This window comes from Branchiostoma belcheri, unplaced genomic scaffold (genome assembly GCF_001625305.1).
Source record: "Branchiostoma belcheri isolate BF01 breed outbred unplaced genomic scaffold, Haploidv18h27 scaffold5, whole genome shotgun sequence".
Taxonomy (NCBI): domain Eukaryota; kingdom Metazoa; phylum Chordata; class Leptocardii; order Amphioxiformes; family Branchiostomatidae; genus Branchiostoma; species Branchiostoma belcheri.
The window spans coordinates 5,239,364-5,263,927 of NW_017804131.1; the positions used below are offsets into that span (position 1 = coordinate 5,239,364).

The 24,564-nt window shown below is 45.9% G+C and overlaps 3 protein-coding genes across 3 annotated transcripts; 2 read left to right on the plus strand and 1 right to left on the minus strand.

The window, feature by feature from the left end:
- The first annotated feature begins 127 nt into the window (after positions 1-127).
- LOC109480026 (serine/threonine-protein kinase RIO1-like) lies at positions 128-2,262 on the plus strand. Its single transcript, XM_019782170.1, has one exon. The coding sequence runs from the start codon at positions 159-161 to the stop codon at positions 1,842-1,844; it is 1,686 nt and encodes a 561-aa protein (XP_019637729.1). The 5' UTR covers positions 128-158; the 3' UTR covers positions 1,845-2,262.
- Positions 2,263-2,732: 470 nt separating this feature from the next.
- LOC109480110 lies at positions 2,733-6,280 on the minus strand. The gene is made up of 2 exons (XM_019782266.1): positions 5,363-6,280; positions 2,733-3,811 (listed from the first exon to the last, which is right to left on the minus strand). Exons 1-2 carry the CDS (start codon positions 6,245-6,247, stop codon positions 2,927-2,929), a joined length of 1,770 nt encoding a protein of 589 aa, XP_019637825.1. The 5' UTR covers positions 6,248-6,280; the 3' UTR covers positions 2,733-2,926.
- Positions 6,281-11,476: 5,196 nt separating this feature from the next.
- Positions 11,477-24,371, plus strand: LOC109479689 (nucleoprotein TPR-like). Its single transcript, XM_019781678.1, has 7 exons — positions 11,477-11,486; positions 11,764-12,192; positions 13,845-14,017; positions 14,303-21,616; positions 21,680-23,389; positions 23,652-23,737; positions 24,350-24,371. The coding sequence occupies exons 1-7, from the start codon at positions 11,477-11,479 to the stop codon at positions 24,369-24,371; spliced, it is 9,744 nt and encodes a 3,247-aa protein (XP_019637237.1).
- Positions 24,372-24,564: the final 193 nt, after the last annotated feature.

A 24,564-nucleotide genomic window follows, 5' to 3' on the forward strand; every position in this document is an offset into this window, starting at 1 on the left:
AGACAATAGATACCCGTTAATCTTAAATTATTGACATTAACCGCTATTTTTATTTACACATATTGATGTAAATTTGAAGCCCCCTCCTTTTGCTAATGTATGCATCCACTGACCTCTCTTACGAAATTTGATGCAATCCCCGATTACGTCATCACAAGATGGCCGCCACCATGGATATAAGCACGCTGGATCCTGTTCCTGGCCAGTTTGACGACGCTGACGAACCTTCTGCCGACAGTTGTCCACCTAAAACAAGCTCTGCGACAATGGAAACGTTTCCAGGACAAATGGGCGAGCTTTCCGTGACAGACGACGGTCAGCAAAACGAGGAATGGGAGGAAAGCGATGAGGAGTATGCCGACTGGGATTGGGAAGACCACTCCGGGGATTTCACAAAAAGGTACAACGCCGCACAACACAACTCTGCACAGATGAACCCCAACAAGCCCAACCCAGGGAAAGTTTCCTTTCAGCCAACAGACAAGGCCCTGACGAAATTCGCCAGCAAGATCACTGTTGAGAAATACTCCGGTCCCAAACTGCGCGGAGCAGCAGCGAGTGCTCTACTGGAGGGGGTTAGGAAGTCAGACTCTGATAGGTACAGGGTCAAAGACAGGCAAGACAGAGCGACAGTGGAGCAGGTGCTAGACCCTCGCACCAGAATGATCCTGTTCAAGATGTTGAACAGAGGCATCATCCAGCAAATCAACGGCTGTATCAGTACTGGGAAGGAGGCAAATGTTTACCACGCCACCAGCAAGGATGGAAGTGACAAGGCCATCAAGGTGTACAAAACGTCCATTTTGGTCTTCAAGGACAGAGACAGGTACGTCACGGGCGAGTTCCGGTTCCGGCATGGTTACTGCAAGCACAACCCTCGGAAGATGGTGAAGACGTGGGCAGAGAAGGAGATGAGGAATCTTACGAGGATGTACCAGGCAGACATCCCCTGTCCGGAACCTATCATCCTCAGAAGCCATGTGCTAGTCATGGGGTTCATAGGGAAGGATGGGTGGCCCGCTCCACTACTGAAGGACGTTCAGCTGTCCGTGAGTAAGGCACGCGAGTTGTACCTCCAGGTTATCCAGCTCATGAGGACCATGTTCCACGACTGTCGCTTGGTCCACGCCGATCTCAGCGAGTTCAACATGCTGTACCTCGACGGACAGGTGTTCATCATCGACGTGTCCCAGTCCGTTGAGCACGACCATCCGCATGCGCTCGAGTTCCTACGAAAGGACTGCACCAACATCAACGACTACTTCGTGAAGAACGGTGTCGCTGTGATGACAGTTAAAGAACTGTTCAACTTCGTGACAGACATCAACATTAACAGGGACAACATAGACGAGTATGTTGACAAGGCCATGGAGGTAGCCTCCAGACGGACTATTCAAGAAGTCAAGGAACAAGACAAGGTTGACGAGGAGGTCTTCAAGAAAGTGTTCATCCCGCGAACCTTGGAGGAGGTAGCAGACTTCGAGAGGGACATCAACGCAAAGCAGGGAGGAGATGAGTTAGAAATCCACTACCAAGCGCTGACTGGATTGAAGGATGACCTGACGGGACCCTTAACAAAACCTTCCCTCCTGGAGGAAGAAGAAGACCAGAATGAGGAGGACGGAGAGGACTCAGAAAACGGTAGCGGGTCAGAGTCGGAGGGTGAGAAGGATAAACCAGAGAACACACAGTACACCAGACAGAGGGGAGAGTCTCCAGACAGCAGGAGGGCACGGAAGAAGCTGGTGAAGGAGGAAAATCGAGAAAAGAGGAAGCAAAAGATGCCCAAACACATCAAGAAACGCAAAGAGAAAATTGCTAAGCAGAAGCACGGAAGGAACTGAATGTGATACTTTGTGTAATTTTAGATATATTTAGCATGTTGAAACTGAGCTAGGTTATGGTTTTATCTACATACCTGTCTGTTTAATAGTCTGTTTCATGTAGGTGTCCATTGAAGAAATTCTACAATCCATTCTCTTACTGAATTCATGAAGTTCACATGGAGGAAGTATATGATACCTACAATGTTAAATTAACAATTATGTTTATAACAAGTTCAATCACACATTGATCTTCAGTTTTTGTAAGAAGGAAACCAGGAGAGGCAAAGGTCATATGTATTACAATATACATATCTACTACAAAATTTAAGCTATTGAAGTGTACATTGGAAAACAAAATGGTTAAAACAATTAATCTTGATTATGAATACACTTGCATACTTGGAAAATAAAGTATCCTTCCTCAATAATGCAGTCTTGTAATTTTGTATAGGGACTATCATGCTGTGCATCAAGGTTGGTCATGGGGGCTTTGTATAGGCAAATGCAGCCAGGAATTGCAAGATTGCTGTTCTTCAGCATCTCTAGATAAAAAAAACTGTTATCGTTTCACTATATGTTCAGTTGCTACAACCAGTCATTTGGCAGCATCGTAAAGTAAACCAATCAAATGCATTTGTTTCATGTTTTGGCTTACAAGTAAGGCAAACACCTTACATAATCTTGACTCGGAGCTTACATAGATCAAAGGCCGTCCAAAGGTTGATAGATGTTTGAGGCACACAGCTAGGTTAGAAAGATTGGGCTGTTTTATTGGCGACGCCTCAGGGGCGGAGGCATTTATATTGTATACGATGATTCACTGACAACACAGCAGTACAGTCTTGCAATTCAGTCTATAAAGGGGTCGACTAGGTTACCATATATATATTACACTTGGTGAATTCAACGTGTTTTTCACCATTGCCAAGAGCCTGCCATTGTACACACACACAAGACAGTTGGTCCTTATAAAAATAACAAAACCCATACTCATGTTCTTGCATGCATTTATTTCTGAGATAGATATCTAAAGATACAATCAGAAATCTGTATCTTACAGAGACATCTTTGTTATGCCGCTTGCCGGAAATTCGCGGACTTCAGCGATAAAAGAACATGATGACGGACTCAGTGACAAGCCGGTTTGAGCTCCAGCCATAACCGTTACCATAGCCATCCCAGTCCTTGGACGCGTAGTCACCGCACTGCCTAGGATTGCCTTCCGCCCAGTATCCACCCCCACCGATACACACGTGCTCCGAGTTGCCGCCGACGAAGTTGACACCTGGACAGACCGCATGGCAGGCAGTCTCGTGGTTGAACACCCGAAACTGCACGAAACCGGGGACAGCTTCTTGTCGTGAAATGACTTCCGGAGGCAACAGTGACTCGACAAAGCTATTGTTGCCCACTTCGTACACAATGGGGATGGCCGGACCATTGTCGTGGGTGAATGTGCCGAGATTGTGGCCAATGGGGAAGTGGTCTTTGAAGAGTGTGTACAGGTTGCCTCCAAAGTCCTCCAGGAATTCGGTGGAGGTGCGGTACCGTAGGTAGGCGGCGGTTTTGTAGTCCTTCGGTGGCACGTTGTTCGGGACGTGCCACAGCATGACGTTGGAGGCGCTGATGCTGAAGTAGCCTGGGTTCTTGTAGTCGTCGGTAGTGGCCGACCCCATGGAGCCGAAGGTGTGCACGTTGGCCCAGTTGCCGTCTCCGCCGGGATAGTTGTGGTTGTTCCCGCGGGTGCTGGACCAGCGATCCCCGGCCGTACACTTGCCGTACATGTCGTCCTCGTGCACGCTGGAGACCAGCGTCCAGCCGCCTCCGGCCGTGGTCATGTCGCAGTAGGTCTGGTAGATGGTTCCGCCCTTCCCGATGAGGAAGTAGGCTCCGTCCTGGCTGGAGGGGTTGTTCTGTTTGATCTGAAGGCATGAGAAGGCGGGGTTGAGCTCGCCACCCAGACTGTGGTCCACGTTAGTCTGGGTCTGAGTAGCCACGACGTTGGCTTCCATCTGGGAGAGACGAGCCTCGAGGCTCTCGACTGCCGCCTGGAAGAATCAGAGACATTGCACAAAGCATAAGTCACTATTTATATTTACCTTGAACATAACTTCATTTCAGAAACAATGCTGTCAAGAATCATTGTTACTCTTCCGAGCAACCTTCTTCCCTTTTCACCTCAGTGTTAGATTTTTCGGTTCCACCCATATTACTAGAAATTTCCTCCCACCATGTCCACTGTCTGCCGTGTACTCGGTGAAACGGTGGATAATTGCCTGTTCTATTTATAATCAGGCGTCTAGATGCAATCTAACAAAGTTCCATTGCGTCGGCACATACCCCGAGATATGCTAGTTCCTCCCGACAAGTGCAGTTTTGCGCTCTTACATCCCGCAAGCCGCACGCAAAGGCGACAACGGACCAAACAAGTAGGGCAGTCCTGATCATGGTGGCAGCTATGCACGGAACACGTTAAGTATGGAAACCTCTGTCCACACTGAGGCACAACGTGCCAGCACACTGTTTTATACACTAGTCGCCATCAAAAGATGACAAGATGTGTAAACCTTTGCTCTTATTGGCTGTTTTGTGACATCAGACCATAACAAGCTTTCAAAGTTCTTTCCTGGCGGTCGCAAACTTAAAAAAAAAACAATGATCTTATGTAATAGTCTTTCAGGGACAGTTTGAAAACTATGATGTATACATCCGTGAGTTTGGTACACTCTTTTATCCTAAATCGTACATGTGACAACACTAGTAAATGGAAAAGTTGTAAACATAACCTATCGGCCTACATTTTTATGTAATAGTACGTGAAAAGGCGTAAACATAATCTACCGGTCGATGTCTTATCTTTCGGTACAAAAAAAAAACTTTTAGATGAATTGTTGTCACCAGCGATCCTGCCATGAAAAGGACTGTGTTCCCGAATTTGTGCCGATCAAAAAAAAAAGCGATTTAACTATTATGCATCCAAGCAACAAGGCTTGTGTGCTGGAATCTGGATTTTATGCAGTTTAAAACCCTACATTATTTTACGCACTGTCGACACCCTTTCTGCGTGTGTTTATATAGCCTTTTATGTAACATGTATACGTATACAGGTTACCTAAGTCCGCGTATAGACACATTGGGATAAACAACTTCTTATATACACTTCAAAAGATGGGCTGACTAGAGTTTGTCCCTCTAGTCTTTTAGTCGTATCGAGGTGATGACACGTACGTAACTGCAATGTATCCAGAACTGCAACATTCCTTTAAACGTGATTCTCAATGATTGGCATATTAAAATTTATAAAAATCACAAAGACAAAGTCATTAACTGATACAGTTGTTTATTTCTACCGTCATTTATAATTGGAAACAGGTACATCGAAAGACACAAGTGGAAACCTGTAACTTAAAAGATATCTACTGATATCTTTCTGATAAATAACTAGAGTAAGATTTTTTTACTCTCATTGACGTGCTCATACCACGCTCATGACTTTGTCGTCAGATATTTCTTCAGCGGTAAAAGAACATGATGACGGACTCAGTGACAAGCTTGCTCGCGCTCCAGGCGACACCGGTGCCGTAGCCGCTGTAGTCCTTCCACAGGTAGTCGCCGCACTGAGACAGACCCTCTGCCCAGTACCCTCCTCCGCCGATGCACACTTGCTCTGCATTGCCGCCGACGTAGTTGACACCTGGACAAACCGCAGTGCAAGAACGAGTGTTGGTGAACACCCGAAACTGCACGAACCCTGGGACGGCTTCATGTCGTGAAACAACGTTCGGAGGCAAATGAGACTCCATTACAGTATCGTTACCCAGTTCGTACACAATGGGGATGGCTGGGCCGTTGTCGTGAGTGTACGTGCCCAAGCCGTAAGCGATGGGGAAGTAATCTTTGAAGAGCGAGTACAGGTTGCCTCCATAGTCCGCGAGGAAACCGGTGGAGGTGCGGTACCGTAGGTAGGCGGCGGTTTTGTAGTCCTTCGGCGGCACGTTGTTCGGGACGTGCCACAGCATGACGTTGGAGGCGCTGATGCTGAAGTAGCCTGGGTTCTTGTAGTCGTCGGTAGTGGCCGACCCCATGGAGCCGAAGGTGTGCACGTTGGCCCAGTTGCCGTCTCCCTCAGGGTAGTTGATGTTGTTCCCGCGAGTGCTGGTCCAGCGATCCCCGGCCGTACACTTGCCGTACATGTCGTCCTCGTGCACGCTGGAGACCAGCGTCCAGCCGCCTCCGGCCGTGGTCATGTCGCAGTAGGTCTGGTAGATGGTTCCACCCTTCCCGATGAGGAAGTAGGCTCCGTCCAGGCTGGAGGGGTTGTTCTGTTTGATGTGAAGGCAGGAGGAGGCGGGGTTGAGCTCGGTACCGAGACTGTGGTCCAGGCTAGCCAGGGTCTGAGTAGCCAAGACGGTGGCTTCCATCTGGGCCAGGCGATTCTCAAGGTGAGTGACCTGCATCTGTAAGGAATGGAGACAGACGAACTTTTAGTTCATGTGAAACGTCCACAGAGCTCGCAAGTTCCAGATACAGTTCATGAATTCTTATTAACGAGATACCCAATACTGTAGTACATACCTGCAGATCTCCACAGGAGCATTTTAACTTTCCTGAATCCCGGAAGATGTCATTCGGCAAGCCGCGCGCGACGGCAACGATGAACGAAACGAGTATGATGGTTCTCATCATGATGGGGGGGCTGTGAAGACCAAGTTCGAGATGTGAAGCACAGGAAACCTCAGTCCACACTGTAGCTATGTACTGCTAGGCACACTGTTTTATTCCTAAATTGTTAGATCAATGATAACGCCATTGGAAAGGTGTAAACATTAATCGATCTATTGGTTCAGTCGTGTGATCTTAACCACAACAGTCGGCATTTAAAAGCGCTTAATTGAACAAAACAACTTTTTAAAACACTTAAACATCGCGCAGTTTGTGACAGCTTCAAACACAGGACAGACACTCTCAAACAAAGGATTTCCATCACAGCAATGTCAACACCTTGGTCTGTGATGGAAAGTTTACTGGTCGGTCGACTTTAACTCGCGCATAACAATCTTCTCAATCGTTGGCCGAGCAACGTAAAGCCAGTTATTAGGTCTCAAAATTGAGCAGTATACATTGAATATCTCGAATATGCCTTCACATCTACGTATGCTGCTGCCAGCTGGCATTCAACCTAGTTATTTTCCCAAGAAACAACTAGGGGGACAGGGTGATGAGGGATAGGGGATAGGAGGATGGGGGTGATACTAGTAGTTGGATAGGGGGTAGGGAGATAGGGGATAGGAGGATAGGGGTAGGGGGATAGGGGTAGGGGAATAGGGGGCAGGGGAATAGGGGATAGAAGGATAGGGGTATAGGAGGATAGGGGGTAAGGAGATGGGGTGATAGACCAGGGGGATAGGGTGATAGGGGAATAGGGAACTGGGGGATTAAAGGTATGGGATAGGGTGATAGGAGGATAAGGGGATACGGGATAGGGGGTAGGCTGATAGGGGATAGGGGGATGTAACCAGGGCACAGCAAGCGTTTGCATCACGGGATCTACATCTTGATTTAATTCCAAGCAGCCGCTTTCATTACGCCACGAAGTTTGTTTTACCCGGACGTCATCTCCACTTGACTGTGTCACAGCGTGTGTGATTGGTGCGGCGTGGGTCAATGACCTCTCTTCGGTCATCGACCTGTCTTCAAGCATCAACACAAGACAGGGTGACGTCTACGTTCTCAAATATCACAAAACAAAGTTTTCTTGTTACTCCTTCTGTCAGAAGAAGGTCATATTTCTTCTAACGTTTCTGCTATAATGCTTAGTTGGAGTCCGCTATATTATGGAATAGACACAAGCACCAGCAATGCTATCCAAGCACGACTTACTGGCCTACATATAAAGTGGTTGACCTAAGTCAACATAAAAGCCAGTAACAATAGATACTGTTGACCAATATTAGCTTCTATAATGCAAGCCATACGACTACCATGACAACATGCTAAACGTTGTTCTCATTATACATTCACATCACGTCCTGCAGTAACCTGCAGGCAAGGTGCCCCGCTTGGGAGGACACCGCCCTCTTTGATTGACATTCGTACCAGTACACAGTACGCTAGGGTGGCTGGCGTAGCGTCGGGGGCGGTGGCCAACCGACCTAGAGCTAGACAAGACGCGTCGCTTTCGACTCAGGCACCGCCGGGTCTGAGAGCTTCGTCTGTCGGCCTCCTACGTACCCAGCTTAGATCTGGGTATATCGTCGACGATGGCGAGCGAAGAAGACATGACAAGCAGAGAGAGCCTCACAGGTAGGCTGGATTTTTCACACGCCAGTTCTTATACTCACGAACTCTGACATTTAAAGGGACTGGTTGGGTCACTCTGTAGTACCCGATGCGGTGTTTACCGACCCCTTATGCCATGTGTATATAGTGTGTATAGGCTGTTTTGGTCGTGTTGTTGTAAATACGATCTTGTGCATTGAAGTGTTCTGGGTATTGTCGTGTTACTGATGTCTAAATGCAGTGTATTTCGTGAAAAAAAAAACAAGCAAACAAACAAACAAACAGAACGAAGGGAGGACTAATTAATTGTTGTCACCTGGGGCATAATTTTCGTGGCAATTTCTCTTGTCGATACACGTTTGTTGTCTTCGGTCCAATCTACAGTTTTTTTTACATAGTAGATGAATGCTATCAAACAATACATGTGTAACAATGCCAAGGTAGGGCAATAACCTGTCAAATATAGTGAAGATTTGTTGTGGACCAGATACGTTTTGGACCGAAGCCATTTTATGTCAACCGCGTCCAAGACGCGCCCCACAGGGTGACATCACGCTTGACAAGCTGACAGCATGGATAAGCGTGGTTTACCTAGCGCTAGCCCTACACTCACACGGCCCATATTTAAATATTGGGATAATTGTCGATGACTGTGGCAATGTCTTATAATTAGTGTATTTAGTTTGGTTGCTCTCCCTAGGTACACCATCTTCGCTGAATAAATGAAAGATGCAGACACCCAAACGTTTCTTAGTCTCCATATAGCAATATTCTGATAATTACGGAGATGATATATCCAGTATCATATACAACATGATATTAGGTACGCATTTAACAGCATTGATGTCATCAGATGGTATATGTTATCAGATGGTACATGTACGTTCGCGTTATATGTCTCCTTCACAACGCCGATGGGTAAATACCGATGCACTGGAGTACTCACTACTGTTTGTCTACTCTCCTGGCAGATGTTTGGGTTTGGGCTTGTTTTTGGCGTGTTTTTAGGCTTTCGGGGTTTCTTTTTTTGCGCTGGAATTTTTTTCTACATTGGGTTGGCGTAACAAAATCCAGTGCAAAAAAAGAAACCCATATAAAAAGCCTAAAAACAAGCCAAAACCCAAACCTCTGCTTGGAGAGCACCCATTGGCAGACACAGACAGGAAAACAAATCCGTCTGACCCACATTCTCCTCCTGTCTGCTTCTCCAGGTCATTGCCCCCTTGCTATTTTAAACACAAGCACGTTTCCAACACGGCTGTGACCTACAAACGCTATCATACAGCACTCCATATATATATATCCTCCCTTATGTTCAAGTCACGGCGAGGAAAAGTTATAATATACATTTGTTTTGTTGCTTTACGGTCTGCTTCTCCAGGACATTGCCCTCTGCCATTAGGCCACAGCAAGTAATATTTATGGATGACATCAGCGCGCGCATTAATTTTCGCCTGATTTTGGAAAAAAAAAAAAAAGGAATTCTGTTGCCTTCTGACAGTGTACAATATGCCTGTCTGTTGCCATGCCGGAAGGTGGATGGCAGATAATGAAGATTTGAAGACAGGAGACAAGCAGAGGCTCCGATTTAATGTTTTGTTTCTTACTTTGATGCAGTGACATGTGATGTTGGCTGTGTATATGTGATGTTCCCACTGAATCAAAACCATTTGTACAATGATTGAGTCAAAATTTAAAAATGTAGGAACCTTGTTTTTTTCGGCCCGCCTTGTTTTTTACGTCCGCTCGCATTAGATTTGGAGTCTGCGGAGGATGTCATCCATAAAATTTACTTGCTGTGGCCTTATAAACACAAGCACGTTTCCAGCACGGCTGTGACCTACATACGCTAAAGCGCGCCAGTATATCTCTCCGCTCTTATGTTGAAGTCACGGCGAGGAAAAGTTATACACTTGTTTTGTTGTTTCACGTTCCGCTTTTAGCCCATTCTAAACAATCCGCACCTACTTTGCATGTAGGTCATTTTAAAGTGGGCGTTGTCCGCCAGAGGTGTATTTTTAAAGAGCGGGAAGGATATATAGTTTCACCGTAAACCGATCCTTTTGGATGGATAACAAACACCTATCTTGTCTTGCGAACCTATACTGGGTGATTTCTTTCTTTATTTCTTTATTTGAATTTACCACAAGCAAAAACAAGTGGAAGGGAGGACAAAACAGGTGTATCAACGCCTTTACAAGTTGTCCTCCCAAACCTGAAATGATAATACAAAGCAATACGAAACCAAGTCAAACAATAAACATTAGACATCAAAAATCAGTAGACATGAAATATACAATTCGGTAAAAATTATACACAGAATTAATTATGTACAAAAATTATCAAATATCATTATGTACAGAGTAAAAAGCTAATTATGATACTAATGCGGCCTTAAAGCAGTGCATGAGGCACTGCAATTGCAGATGAACTGCAATGCAATGGCTGATGATTATGTCGTGCATATAAACGTATGACATTTAGAACTTGACATGTATTGTATGCAAATCATATATTATTCATGCAGTCCTTATGACGATTACGTGCTCAAGTTGTTCTGTCTCGCGACGGGATATTGACTTTTCACTTGTGAGGAAATATATGATGCACCGTAATATATGCTCAGGTGTTGTTTTGCATAGACATTATGGAGTAATGCTGATACACGGCTCTATGTCATCTATCTGTTAACAAGTGTAAATGTTTATCCATAGAAAATTTAGAGACCCTACACAATTTGTTCATTCAGATGACTGCAAATCAATTAAAGAGATTTTTTCACATGAAAGGGACATATATACATTCACTGAGTCCATAAAACACTGTTTTCGAATCATTATGCGAATCATTCGAATACTGCATACGAATCATTATGATAAACAAAAGCGATCGCGCGCTCAAGTAATTCAACGTGTTAGTATACTTCTATCATATTTTAAAGGGACTAAGTCATCATTACAAAAAGTTAGGTGAGCTCAGAAGCCTTTTTCTTCCCGATTTCAGAGGACCTTTTCTTCATGAGGCCCTCGCCCAGACCTTCTATCCACCGCAAGGGTTTCACTACCACCACGTACTCCTCCTCCACGTCTGTCAAGTCGTCATATTCATCTTTTTCGTCGTCTTCATCATCTACGGAGACGAAGTACCAGCCAAGTTTGGTCAGGACAACATCAACTAGTAAGACAATATAATCCCAAGATCTATTTTTTAATCAAAGTTGATGTCTACCATAGACAAATTTTGTCTATGGTAAACATCAACATATGATTTAGCATGTAAGAAGAAGATTATTATTTTTCTCCAATAAATGCATCACATTTTTTGGTCACAGAAGGTTCTATCTATTGAAACAATAAACAGAAAAGAGATCAATGTATGTGTGTATTCTATGATGCATGCATAGAAATACATATTGAATGTATCGGAAGTATTGTTTTGGGTGGCTCGGCTGTTGGTTTGTGTGTGTGTCTGTTCGAACAGAGCAGGTTGACAGCACTTGGGGAGGAAGATTGACAGGCAGAATTACCACAGGCAGGTCTAGGGTCACAGGAAATGGCTCTGGCCGTGAGCTAGCACGGAAGCCGTGGATTGCATGAAGGACCCTTCAATACTTCCCAGACGTCTGAACTCTGAAGTCTCCTCTTTCTTGTCCCTGTAGGTTCCAGTACGTACTCCAGTGACGAAAGTCCGGCCAGCTCCCCCGGACCGGAGACTGGAACTGCCGAGTTCCTTTCGCCGAGAAGCTGGTTCTACACATCGGCGAAGACATCCGACTACGGCCACCAGTCGGCAGCACTGACGACCGGCGAAACGTCAGGTTCTGCTCGCCAGTCATCAGCGATGGCGACAGAGAAGTCCTCCAACAGGAGGGACTTTTCTCCCGTGCGGGGTTGGACGGAAGGTTGGATGAAGGTCCTGCCGGCGTATGGTCAGGACACAGCTGCGGCAGGCATCGGGGAAAGCTACCTATGGTCCAGGATAGGCCGCGGAGGTCTGCTGTCTGCACTGGGCAACTGGAGGGTGTGGGGCAACAAGGATGAACTACCCAACGGTGGTGACAGGGCTACTTCAACTTCAACCTCCACAGGTACTGTTTGACAATGTTTAACTTTTTCATCATCACACTTTTATTTCAAGCCCAGAGCAGCGGCCAGATTAGTAGATACTAGACATGCTCTTTTTTTTTTTATTCCAACATGTAATCACCAGACGTGGTGACGACACACTCAAGTTTTTTTCAACTTATACTAGTAATGCCGCCACCAACATAGGGGACAAATACATGACAGGACAATACTCATTTACACCTGAGCTAAGTGAGGAAAGTCGTGTAAAGTGCCTTTCCCAAGGGCACAAGATCGGTGGCATGTCAGGACTCGAACCCGGGACTCTCAGTTCCGAGTCGCGCACTCTGCCGCTACGCCACACGACCTCACTAGACATGCTCTGCTCTGCCCTTTTATGGTTAAGTGCTCAAAATCCTACAATCAAATTGGTGAGGGTTAAGAATGATTTGACACACTCATGCGAATACTACTTGAAACGGGATAAGGGAGAAGAAAATAATTCTGACCAAACCCTGCCACCGCCCATTTTCCCACTTTTATATACAAAGCATCATCGAACACCTCAACAGTGAGCAGGGGTTCATCCCTTCATGGTGGCACACACCGCTGGTCAGAAGGGTGGATGAAACGCCAGCGTGTAGAAAACAGACATGTTTCTGCATCAACAGGTATATTTTGGCCGATAAACCAATATTGGTGATGGTTGCGGTCTCTTACAAGTCAAGTCAAGTCAAGTCAAGTCAATCTTTATTGCACAACAATTTTAACGGGTACAATGCATGGCAAACTCTTCAGTACTACATATCTAGCTAGCATCTACTCTCACGTCTACAGTATTACCTACAAGTTCTAAGTATCGAAAATAACAACAATAGTTATGTATCGATAATAACATTTCAAAAGTTAATATAGTACATGTATATATATGGAACATGGCTGACATGACTGTCTTACATGGCTGTCGTCTGACGCAAGAATGCAACAGTACGTCACGGTGAAATGAGAGTGAATGGTGGGAAGGGGGGTGCCTGTTAATTGCTTGCATTAGTTTCGTTGGAGTTTGACTTAATGTCATTGCCTGCTATGCCATTCAACCTGTGCTTGGATAAAATATATCTGATATAACATGTCAGCATCTATAACGTGTTGTACATACTAATAAGCAATTAAAATGTCTATCCCTTGCTTAAAACAAAGGAAAGACGGTGGCCTCCTTTATGTCGAGCATAAAAAAGCAGAAAACGTCCATTGTCGGTCCAGATGGAGGATATGTGAAGGATAGCGGGTCCTTTTACTCTAGGCCATGGTCTGCTGGATGGATGAAACAAAATTTAGGCTATGATTCACCAGGTATAGTTGTAATGTGGTGTCTTGTTATACCCCAAAGGTGGCCGCCTACACCAGGCTTTAGGTGGAAGCTTTCTCGGTTGTAGATGCTGGTAGGAATAAGGACTTAAGGTCGCGATAAAACGGGACCCCCCCCCCGCTCACCGTTGTCTTTTCTAGATTTAATACATGTGATGCACATAGTACCAAGGAAGAGGTCCGGATGGATATGGACAAATACATACATATGTAAAAAAAAACGTTGAAAGGAAACGATAGTTTTCATGATTATTACCCACCCAGTATCACGTACCTCTAACTATTTACTCATTGGTTCCCTTTGCAGAGAAACAAGCCAAAATGGAGACGTCCAGTGAAACAGTGGTGAAGACAGCTGTCAGCCAAACGTCATCTTCGGCTGTCATCACATCACAAAGTGCCGACAGTGCCATGTCTGGTGACCAGTATGACGACGTAGCCCCGGGGAAAGGCTTTGCAGAGTCAGAAGATCATCTTCAGGTATGTGCTTCTCTGTGAAATACATCTACATGTTTCTACAAAAACAAATAGGCAATGTAAGCAAGTATTCTTTGCAAGTACGTCTATTCGAGTATGTGCATGATTGTTGTGAACATCACGGGTACCTGCTGCCTTTCTTTACAGTGCAAGGCGCTTTTACTTTACTTAGTTTATTGAAATTACAAGCTGAGCGGCTTAGCAGGCGTAGTCAAAAGTGAAATATTTGGATTCCTATTACGCTAGGTATAACAATACTGAGCAAATTGAATCGTATATTCTGCACAGGAGGGAGAAGATGAAGTCAAACAGATGGGCGTAACTGTCCAAACATGGAATCAGACCACAAGTACTCAGAACACAGATACCATGGAACAAAGGTCCGGCCAGTCGGTAACACAGCACCGTGAGGTGGGCGAAAATGTCATTCTGGCAGCTTCAGGCAAGGATACAACAACAACCGCGACAGGGGGAGACACTTTGAGCGTCTCTGTGAACCTTGTTGGCGAACAGGGTGAAGAGGAAGTAGAAGGGGAGCAAAAAGACGAAGGATACAAAACTGAAGAAGAATTAGAAGAGAAGATGGTGGTAAGGGAGGATGGAGTTGAGGTTACTGAAGAGATGCAAGCAAATGTTACTGACGAAAGTACAACGGTGACCAGTGTGGAAACGTCAGAAACGACAGACGTTTCTATGACCATTATCAGTGAAAGTCTGGAGCAGGACAAGCAAATCAAGACCACGTATCTTGAAGAGGAAATTGGAGAAAAAGTGGAGGAAGACTATGAAGAGGGAGTAATGAGCCAGGTGACTCTCGAAACGATGCAGAAAGAAGAAACAGTGGCTGATGAGCTCGTAGACGTCTCCCAGACCTCCGTCAGTGAGAGTTTTGACCACACCGTGCAAGCCATGGTCATAACTATTGAAAAGGAGAAGACAGGTTGTGAAGAGGCGGAGGAAGGTCATGATGAAGAAGCAGGAGTAGGTCGGGAAGTGACTGTCGCAGAACAAGAAGACACTGCGGAGGATGGGCTGGCAGAAGGGGTGATGACAGTGATATCTACTGAAAGCACCACTACCATCCTCACGGAAAATCATGCTTCACAGGACACTAATGTGTCTGTTATCTCAACCATGAGCGGTGTGAGTGATGAACAGGAGAAGGAGGCGTACAGTACAGCTGAAGAACAACAACACGGAGATGAAATCTCAAAAGAGATAAACTTAGAAGAAGGTGACACAGTACAAGAAGTAGAAGTAGAAGAGACGGACGAAATCATTAATGAAGCCGCAAGAAAGAGGAGGAGAACCTACAGTGGGGGCCTCATGTCATATATCCTTCCTGACGAGGAGGAAGAAGAAATGGAAGTGGAGACTAGTAGCGAGGAAGAATCCACGGAGACGAGTGAGGAGTCAAGCATGGAGACGACTACTGGTCAAACCGAAACCATCATTGCTAGGGTGCAAGAGGCTTCGTCAGAGAGCATGGAAGTAGAAATATCGACTCAAGGCGACGCCGAGTCATCCCAGACTGGTCAAGGCGAAACGATCATTGCTAGGGTACAAGAAGCTTCCCCAAAGAGTATGGAAGTGGAAATGTCATCCCAGACTGTGACTAGTGAGATGATAGTGATAACCAGCACTGTGCAAGAAAATGGAGAGGTACAAGAAGATGTGATCGCAACCTCCTCAGATGTGGAGATCGTGGGGGAAGCATCTCAAGTTCTTACCTCAGCCAAGGAAGAGTATGTGACGACAGAAGCTAGCGAAGCGACAAACGAGGTAACCGACTTTAAGGAAGCTGAGGAAACACTCGATGAAACGGCTGCAGTTGGTGGATCTGTCGTCACTGGGTCAAGCACAGTTGAGACAACAGGTGCAAGTACTCATACAAAAGTCGTAGAGTCTGCAACGGTGACTTCAGAGGATATCATTGATGAGTCACAAGAGCAACAAAGCACCAAAACGATTAGGCGAGCGAGGGCCACGACTAGCCGCAGATCATACTTTTTGCGCTCGAAGCTGACCCCCAGAGAGGCTAAATTGCGCGCGAGCAAGGCACTTGAACCTGTAACAACTGGACAAGGAGGCAAGAAAGGTGAGGAAACAAATACTCGGAAAAGACAACGAGTACAAGAAGATTCAAACAGCACAACGTCGGCAGAGCATAAAAAGCAGAAAACCGTGATCGAGAAGGCATCAGGAGCTTCAGTAGCAACAGATGTTTCATTGGTTCTCACCAGGGTTGATGAACATTCTGATGAGAAAAATGGTCTACATGGCGATGTAAATGCTGTATCAGAAACAATGGAGGGGACTGTGACTGTGTCTGAAACAGACCCACAAGATGAGCAAGAAAACGACGAAGAAGAGAAAGACGAAAGTGCGTCGGCGTCGTCAGAGGTTCAGACACTAACAGATTTAGAGGTCACAAATGTCACAGAAAATGCAAAAGAGACTGTGACGGATAAGAGCGTCACTGTCGTTTCTGCCCGAGTAATTGCAGAAACACCCAGCAAAGCCGACTACTGGTTCAGGTCTCGTCGTAAGAGGCGTCTGTTTGACGCAGACGATGGCTACACTATAAGCCACACGTCCGCAGCCCAAAAGCACTCCATGCGAGAAGAACACAAGAAATCTTCAAAGTCTGTAGAAGAAACAGATGACCTCTCTCTAAAGAAAGCTGAACAACGCAAGAAGGAAGTCAAATCCTCGGAAAAGCGAACGAAGGGAAGGCCAAGGAAGAAACGTCGGTCATCGGTAAAAGAGGTTGATGAAGACAACAAAGAAGACGTTCTTGCACTTGATGAGGCTTCAACAGTCGTAACAGCTGCTGTCACGGAAAGCAAAGCACAGGATGAGGTTCAGAAAGATACACCTGTCAACAAATCAAATGAAAAGATGGCCACCAAAAGCAAGACTGCAAAGAAGACCGAAGGTGCAAGTAAAGATGTTGATGGGCAAAAGAGGGCATACTGGTTGAGGGGACGGAAAGCTGCCCGCGAACCAAAGGCTGTTGTGCCGCCAGCAGGCCATGCAGACAGCATGGAAACTGTCACCGAGGCACGACAAAACAACACTGGGGGTTCGTTGAAAAAGAAGCAGTACTTTATACTGGCATCAACCAAGTCTTTTACCTCCAGGAGCGTGACTACCACTGCCACAGGTATAGAGAAGACAATCATTGCAGATACCAGCACTGGACATGACGCCGAACAGGATATCCAGAAACAAGTTGAAACATCCACTGCAGTAATTGAAAATCAAGAAGAATGCGCCACCAAGAAAGAAGACGAACTTTCAGCCGGCATATCAGTGGAAAGTCAAGCCGTTACAATGATTGAAGAGGCTGTCGGTGACGAGAAAGAAGATATGCAAACAAAGACCTCTCTGGAGACAATCGATGAGGAAGTTGAAGTTCAAGTGGAGGTGTCTACAGTAACCACGGAGGAAGGTCATACCGAAGATGAGCAAACATCTGTGGCAGAAGTGCAAGAAGAACAAGAGGAGATAGTGGAAGGGGAGGCGGGAGAAGACGACAAAGAAACAGAAGTAAAGGGACAGGAAGAAAACGCAGAAGAGGATGAAGAAGAGGTAGTAGAAGAGGAGGAAGACGATCAAGTACTACAAGAAGTAGTGGTTGAGGGAGTACGAGAGAGAACGGAACAAGACCAAATCGAAAAACAAGAAGAAGCAGAAGTTGAAGAAAAAGAATCAACAGAAGAAGAAGGTGAAGGTAAAGAACAAACACGTCGACAAGGACGCCGAGGGAACTACAGCCTGCGGTCAAGAACAGTTTATTATGGAAGTGGACCAAGTGCACGCGCTGGCTTTCTGGCTGCCATTGCAACAACTTCCTTGTCTTTGTCATCATCAACAACTCATGTCCATGAAGATGACCCGCAGGAAGACACAGACAAGGTCGATGACGGAGACGTAATGGAACAAGAGCAAGATGAAAGTCATTATGAAGAACCAAAAGACAAGGAGAATGAGGAGGAAAGACGAGAACAGCAGCAAGTAGAAGAATTAGCAGAAGATAAAGAAGCGAGAGACTTGAGCGAAAGGGCTGAAGAATCAGGAAAGGCTGATGAAGAAGACGCAATGTGGCAGCAAGAACAAGACGAAAGACAGGAAGAAGAACTAAAAGATGAGGAAAAGAGGGAAGAAGAGGAACAGCAAGTTGAAAAAGAACAAACACCAGCTGTAGAGGAAGAAGAGACAAAAGTCGAGATTCAAGATCAAGACGCAAGCCAGGAAAACGAAGAAGCAGAAGAGGAGTTAACGGAAAGGATAGACGAGGAGGAAGGGGAGCAGGAAATACAGCTTAACAAGCAAGATGAAGAAGTAGAAGCATTAGCGGAAGAAGAAACACAGAAGGAGGCAGACGAGGAGAAGGCAGGTCAACTTGAAGTAGAACATATGCAGGTACCGGCTGAAGAAGCAGCAGTAGTAGAAATGGAAGTAACAGGACAAGACGAATGCGAGGAAGAAGAGCTAAAGGATAAGGAAAAGACGGAGGGCGTTGAGGAGGAAATACAACTTGAAAAAGAGCAAACACCAGCCGTAGAAGAAGAAGCAGTAGCAGAGATACAAGGAGAAGATCAAGACGTAGGCCAGGAAAAAGAAGAATCAGGAGAGGAAGAAAACGAAGCAATAGAAGAAGAGGAGGGGGAAGAGGAAGACGAAGGTGAAGGTGAAGAATCGGAACAAAAGCATGCTGAAACACGAAGACAAGGGCGTCGAGGAAATTATTGGCTGCGGTCGAAAACAGTCTACTACGGCAGTGGGCCAAGTGCACGAAGTGGCTTTCTTACTGCCATCGCCACTACTGCCATGTCAAGTGGAGCAAAAGACAGCAGTAAGAGAACCACAATGACATCAATCGAGGAAGTGGCAACAACTCAGATTATTGAGGGTGACTTGGGTGACGAATCAGAAGAGATGGATGAAGATGCAATGGGACAAGAACAGGACAAGAACCAGGGAGACAAACCATCAGATGAAGTGGTAGACGCAGATGAGGAAGACGAGGAAGAGAAGGAGGAAGGATCGGTAAGAATGGACAGAGGGGAAGCTGAAATTGAAGAAGACGCAAGACAGGAAGAGGAAGGGGTGAAGGAAATACAGCTTAGCGAGCAAGTACCAGCTGAAGAAGAAGCAGTAGTAGTAGTAGAAGTAAAAGTAGCAGAACAAGACGAAAGACAGGAAGAAGAACCAAAGGATGAGGAAAAGGCGGCGGAAGTTGAGGAAATACAAGTTGAAAAAGAGCAAACACCAGCAGTAGAAAAAGAAGAAGCAGAAATACAAGGAGAAGATCAACAAACAGAGGAACGGGAAGAATCAGAAGGGGAAGAGGAAACGGAAACGATAGAAGGGGGTGTGGTGGAAGAAGTCGAAGATGACGGAACAGAACAAAAGCGAGATAAAACACGTAGACATGGGCGCCGAGGGAATTATTGGCTGCGATCGAAAACAGTCTACTACGGCAGTGGGCCAAGTGCACGAAGTGGCTTTCTTACTGCCATCGCCACTACTGCAATGTCTAGTGGTGCAAAAGACAGTAGTAAGAGAACCGCAATGACATCCATCGAGGAAACGGCAACAACTCAGATTATTGAGGATGACTTGGACGACAAATCAGAAGAGTTGGATGAAGAAGTCATGGGACAGGAACAGGACGAAAACCAGAGGGACAAACCATCCGAAGAAGTGATGGAAGCAGATGAGGAAAAGAAGGAGGAAGAAGAGGAGGAAATACAAGTTGAAAAAGAGCAAACATCAGTAATAGAAGAAGATGAAGTAAAGGACCAAGGACAAGATCAGGACACTAGCCAGAAAAAAGACGACTCGGAAGAGAAGGAAAAAGAGGAGATAGAAGAGGAGGAGGGGGGAGAAGACGAGGAGGAGGAGGACGAATTAGAAGAAGGGGAGGAAGAGGTAATGGGGCTAGGAAAGGAGGAAAACCAGGAAAAGAAATCATCAGAAATCATCAAAGAAGCAGATGAGGAAGACGAAGAGGAGGAGGAAGAATCGGTAAATATGGATAGAGAAGAAGACGAAAGACAGGAAGAGGAAGGGGAGAAGGAAATACAGCTTAACGAGCAAGTATCAGATGAAGACGTAGTAGAAATAGAAGTAGCAGGACAAGACAAGAAAGAGGAGCCAGATGAGGAGGAGGCACAAGCTGTAGAGGAGGAAGGTGAAGACGAAGGAGAAAAGTATGAAGGTCGAAAAGAAGTTAGCAGAAGTGCAGGACGTCGAGGGAACTATAACTTACGGTCAAGGGCAGTCTACTATGGCAGTGGACCAAGTGTGCGTGGCGGCTTCCTTGCTGCCATCGCCTGTACTTCCATGTCTAGTGGTAAATCTCAAACCAAGACAGCCGGCGCAGAATTTAAAGGCAGAGTTCAAGGAGACTTGGGGCAAATAAGAAAGAAAACAACAGAAGAAACGACAACACTGAGTGATGAGGATGACTTGGAAGACGAGTCAGGAATCGTAGATCATGATGGTGAAGTTGAACGTGTTGGAAACATCACTGTAGTCTCAGAGCCACATGAGACTGAACTTCAAACAACGACGACATACTTTATCACTAAGATAACCGAAGGAGAAAAGATGTCGGTGGATGTGGACACTGACACCACGTCCCTGACAAGAACGACAGTTTCAACCGTAACCACAACTACTGAAACTTCGACAGATGACAACACGATGTTACAAGACGTTACGTCTACAGCAGGAGGACAGACCGTCATCATCAGTGAGGTCTCTGAAGAACATGCTGACTCTATGATTTCCGGTGCAGCTGCAGTTGTCACTCACGACAAAAGTGAAAGTGACGGAGACGACAGTGACGATGAAGAGATTTCAGATGACGCTGGCGGTGAACAAGTTTCAGAAGATTCCATGGTGACAAACGTTACTAGTACCACCGAGACAGATGTCGCACCTATCGTGGAGATCGATACTACAGCATCAAGCGAAGAAACAGAACAGTCCCAAGAACCCATGGAAACAACGGAGACGATTGAGGAGAGTCTGATTGCCATGGCTGTCGAAGACGATCGTATGCAGAGAGAATCTGAGGCTAAGAAAGGACAGGTGACAATGGCAGAAGTAGAAAGCGACACAGAGCAAGAAGCTGAAACATCCGATAAAGTGACTGAGTCTGAAGAAGATACGATCGAAGAGGGAGAAACAGTGGCCAGGAGGAGAAAGGGCGGCTCCAGGGGAAACTACAGCCTACGTTCTAGGACGGTATACTACGGGAGTGGACCAAGCGCAAGAGGTGGTTTTAGAGCTGCCATGGCTGTCACGGCCATACGGGAAGCTGGAACCGACCGGTCCATAACGTCGAAAGCAAAGGCAGTACTTTTGAAGAAGGCCAAGAAAACAGATGTCAACCAAGCATCTTCAACATCGAGTGAGAATTCAGAGGACTCATATGTTGTAGACCAAGAAGCAGCTGTAATGGAGACTAGCAGTTTCGAAGAAGAAAGTTCTAAAGTTATCCAAGAGTCGTCGGTGGAAGATACCGTGACTGTTGAGAGCTTTGATGATCAGACTGTTGGGCAGCAGACAGACGGAACTTTGGCAGAGATGACTGAACACCAAGCCGCACTCAGTGCAGATTCTGAAGACACGTTGAATGAACAACAGGAATCTGAGGGCAAAGACGCAAACACCTCGGACACAGAGGTCGATACCGGCCTTGATGTCGAGCAAAAGACAGACCAAACTTCAGAAGATGATAGTAACGGCCAAGAAACCCTCCAAACATCAAAGGTTGCGGATGTTTCACAGGTCGAAGCAGTGGAGCTGCCGCCAGTCTCCACAAATGCATCTAAGAAACGCAAACTTGAAGAATCTTCTGTCGAAGAACGCCCCACCAAAGGAGAGAGGAGTCAGAAAGGCCCAAGAGGCAACTACAGTTTGAGGTCAAGGACAGTCTACTACGGCAGTGGACCAAGTGCACGTGGTGGCTTTCTTGCTGCTATCGCGACCGCCACAATGAGCAGCAAACAAGGCCAGTCTGTTACATCAAGATCGGCAAAGAAGTCATCAAGAGTTGTTAAGTCGGTAGACGATACAGGTGAAATTGAGCAGGCGGAAGAAGACAGTGTCATTACCATTCAAGATGACGAAATTGACGACTCGGACATAGTTCACAAGGCTGGGGTGGAAACTGTGGAGACTTCATCATCAACTAAATTTCAAGAAGGAGAAGAAGAAGCTGGAACAGTTTCCACCACGATTGTAGAGGGCATCACAGATGAAGACATTGAGGGAGTCTTGGAGGAGTTGTCAGAAAGTGCTGCAAGTGGGCAGATGTCACTTGAGGATGCTATGGCGGAGGCCGCATCACCCAAGGACATCCTGTCAGAAAACCAAGAAGAGAGCGGGAACGTCACTGAGGTTGAACAGAACACGGTCCACGCAGCACTTTCTGACAAGGAGGCTGTCTCAGCACCACCAAAGGAGGAGACAAGTACGTTGGAGACAGATGACATTGCCAAAGAAGAAAATGATGAGGAAATAAACATCATGTCATCCTCAACATCAAAACGGAGCAGGAAGAAGAGAAAGATCGATGACACCGAAACAGTTGAACTAAGCGAGGTAATTTCAACGGACGTTGAGGAACAGACAGCGAGCACAGCAGACGAAGAAGAATCTGGAGAGATGTCGATGAAGACCAACACTGCTGTGGAGTCCCGCGAATCGGGCGGTCGCTCGTATTGGCTGAGAAAACGAACGATCACGTATGAAACAAAAGCACCTGAAGTGTCAGTCATGGAGTCGTCTACGGTCTACGAAGCAGACAACAACAAGTCTAGCGAGGAGTCAAATAACAAGGCAACGAAACGAGCAGCAAAAGCCGCTCAAGTGGTACCGGTGGCATCCAAGAAGTCTAGAAAGGAAGCCACTGTGGTCCAGACAGAAGGAGAGAGTGGTTCACCATCTGCATCTATCGCAGGAATGTCTGACGTCCTGGAAGAATCCGTCACATCTGAAAGTCAGACTACAACGGAACATGCGATGTCGGGGACCACTTCCGTCAAGGTGACTTCATCTGAGGACAGCCTGAGGCAGAAAACCGGCACCATGGTCACAGAAGAGGGGGAAACAGCGATGCTAGTCTACGAGTCAGGAACAGCCTCTACTTCGACTGAAACGACAGTGGTGACCAACGTTGAGGTGCACTCAGAGGGAATCTGTGACGACACTGGGACTCCTGAGGAAGCGATGACAACCACAACAAAGACTACAACATCGACGACAGGCAGTCGGACCAAAAGAGGACCAAAAACGGTGACAAAATTATCCATTCTGGAGGAGCTTTCAGAAGGAAGTCAAGACGACCAACATGTAAGTACATGACCTGTATTACTATCATGAAAGTTCATCTGTGTTGGTAGTTACATGTTTAAAGTTAAAACCTGTATTACTATTAATTGGTGTGGCCTTTCCTAAAAATCCTAAGATGTCAAAGTTATGAGATCAATGTTAAGGAAATTATCAATGAACATTTGCTTGTCCTTGATTTCTAATTCACATTATAACAAATTCTGTCACTAATTAAGAACAGTATGTGGTAACTAACTTCAACCTCCACAATTTGATTCCCAAGGATGAGAAGACGAGAGAGGCCATCTCAGCATCTAGGACTGAAGAGGCCATGGTGTCATCAACAAGCACATCCACCGCAGACCAGGGGTGTGTTCATTTAGCTGTTACTACATATTCTGATTCTATATATTCTGATACAAGTTGCTAAAAAGTAAGGTCTTGTTTTGTGGTATTCATTGTATCTTTATTCCCATCTAGAGCAACGTCTGAATCTCTAATGTCGACTGGGAAGAGCAAGAAGTCGACCAGTAAGTCCCGGATAGTCAAAACTAATACAGTGACGACTACGGAGAGGAAGGTGACATCTGTGACTGTTTCAAGTTCACACACAACCTTCGTGAACAAGTCTTCCTCTTCAACAACCAACACCGTGAGCAGGGGCTCCTTGGGTGAGGTTTACTCCATGTCTCTTAGAAAATTGGGAGACAAAGGGAGACGTGTGTACACCTGGAACAGTTAAGTGACAAGAGCACGGAGACTAAGACCCTGTTCGGACGAAAGCGGTGGACTCGCATTGTATCCAGATTCCACCGAAGCAGGATTCATATGGCCCTATCTGAACGCTCCAAACTGCGTCCTTTCATCAAACATCAATGATTGTAGTTTAGGCGAATCGTGCTCGGGCACGAATCCGAAGGAACGTGTGGCGTGTAGATCAATTGTGAGGTGCGCCAAATTTACTCCCTTTCGTCTGAACAGGGTCAAACACTGCTACTCCTGATACGGGACCAATCATTTAGGTTTGAAATGTCCCAATAATAGTTGTGGGACCATTGGTTGATTTGTGTTACAAAATACCTACCTCCTTCTGTGTGTTACACGAGTTGATGAAAATGCACCCACTTCATAATAAGATTTTATCACTTACGTGATCCAGCATAGCAGTGGTGTGGTACAATATGGATATACAAGTA

Excerpts from the sequence above, each read along its gene's own strand:
- LOC109480110 (XM_019782266.1), bottom strand. The coding sequence starts at position 6,247 with ATGGAAGCCACCGTCTTGGCTACTCAGACCCTGGCTAGCCTGGACCAC. Across the intron at positions 3,812-5,362 it reads GCAAGCTTGTCACTGAGTCC|ACCCAGACTAACGTGGACCA; the intron begins GTCATCATGTTC and ends GTGGCTACTCAG.
- LOC109479689 (XM_019781678.1), top strand. Across the intron at positions 12,193-13,844 it reads TTCAACTTCAACCTCCACAG|AGAAACAAGCCAAAATGGAG; the intron begins GTACTGTTTGAC and ends TTCCCTTTGCAG. Across the intron at positions 21,617-21,679 it reads AGACAGACGGAACTTTGGCA|GAATCTGAGGGCAAAGACGC; the intron begins GAGATGACTGAA and ends AATGAACAACAG.
- LOC109480026 (XM_019782170.1), top strand. The coding sequence starts at position 159 with ATGGCCGCCACCATGGATATAAGCACGCTGGATCCTGTTCCTGGCCAG.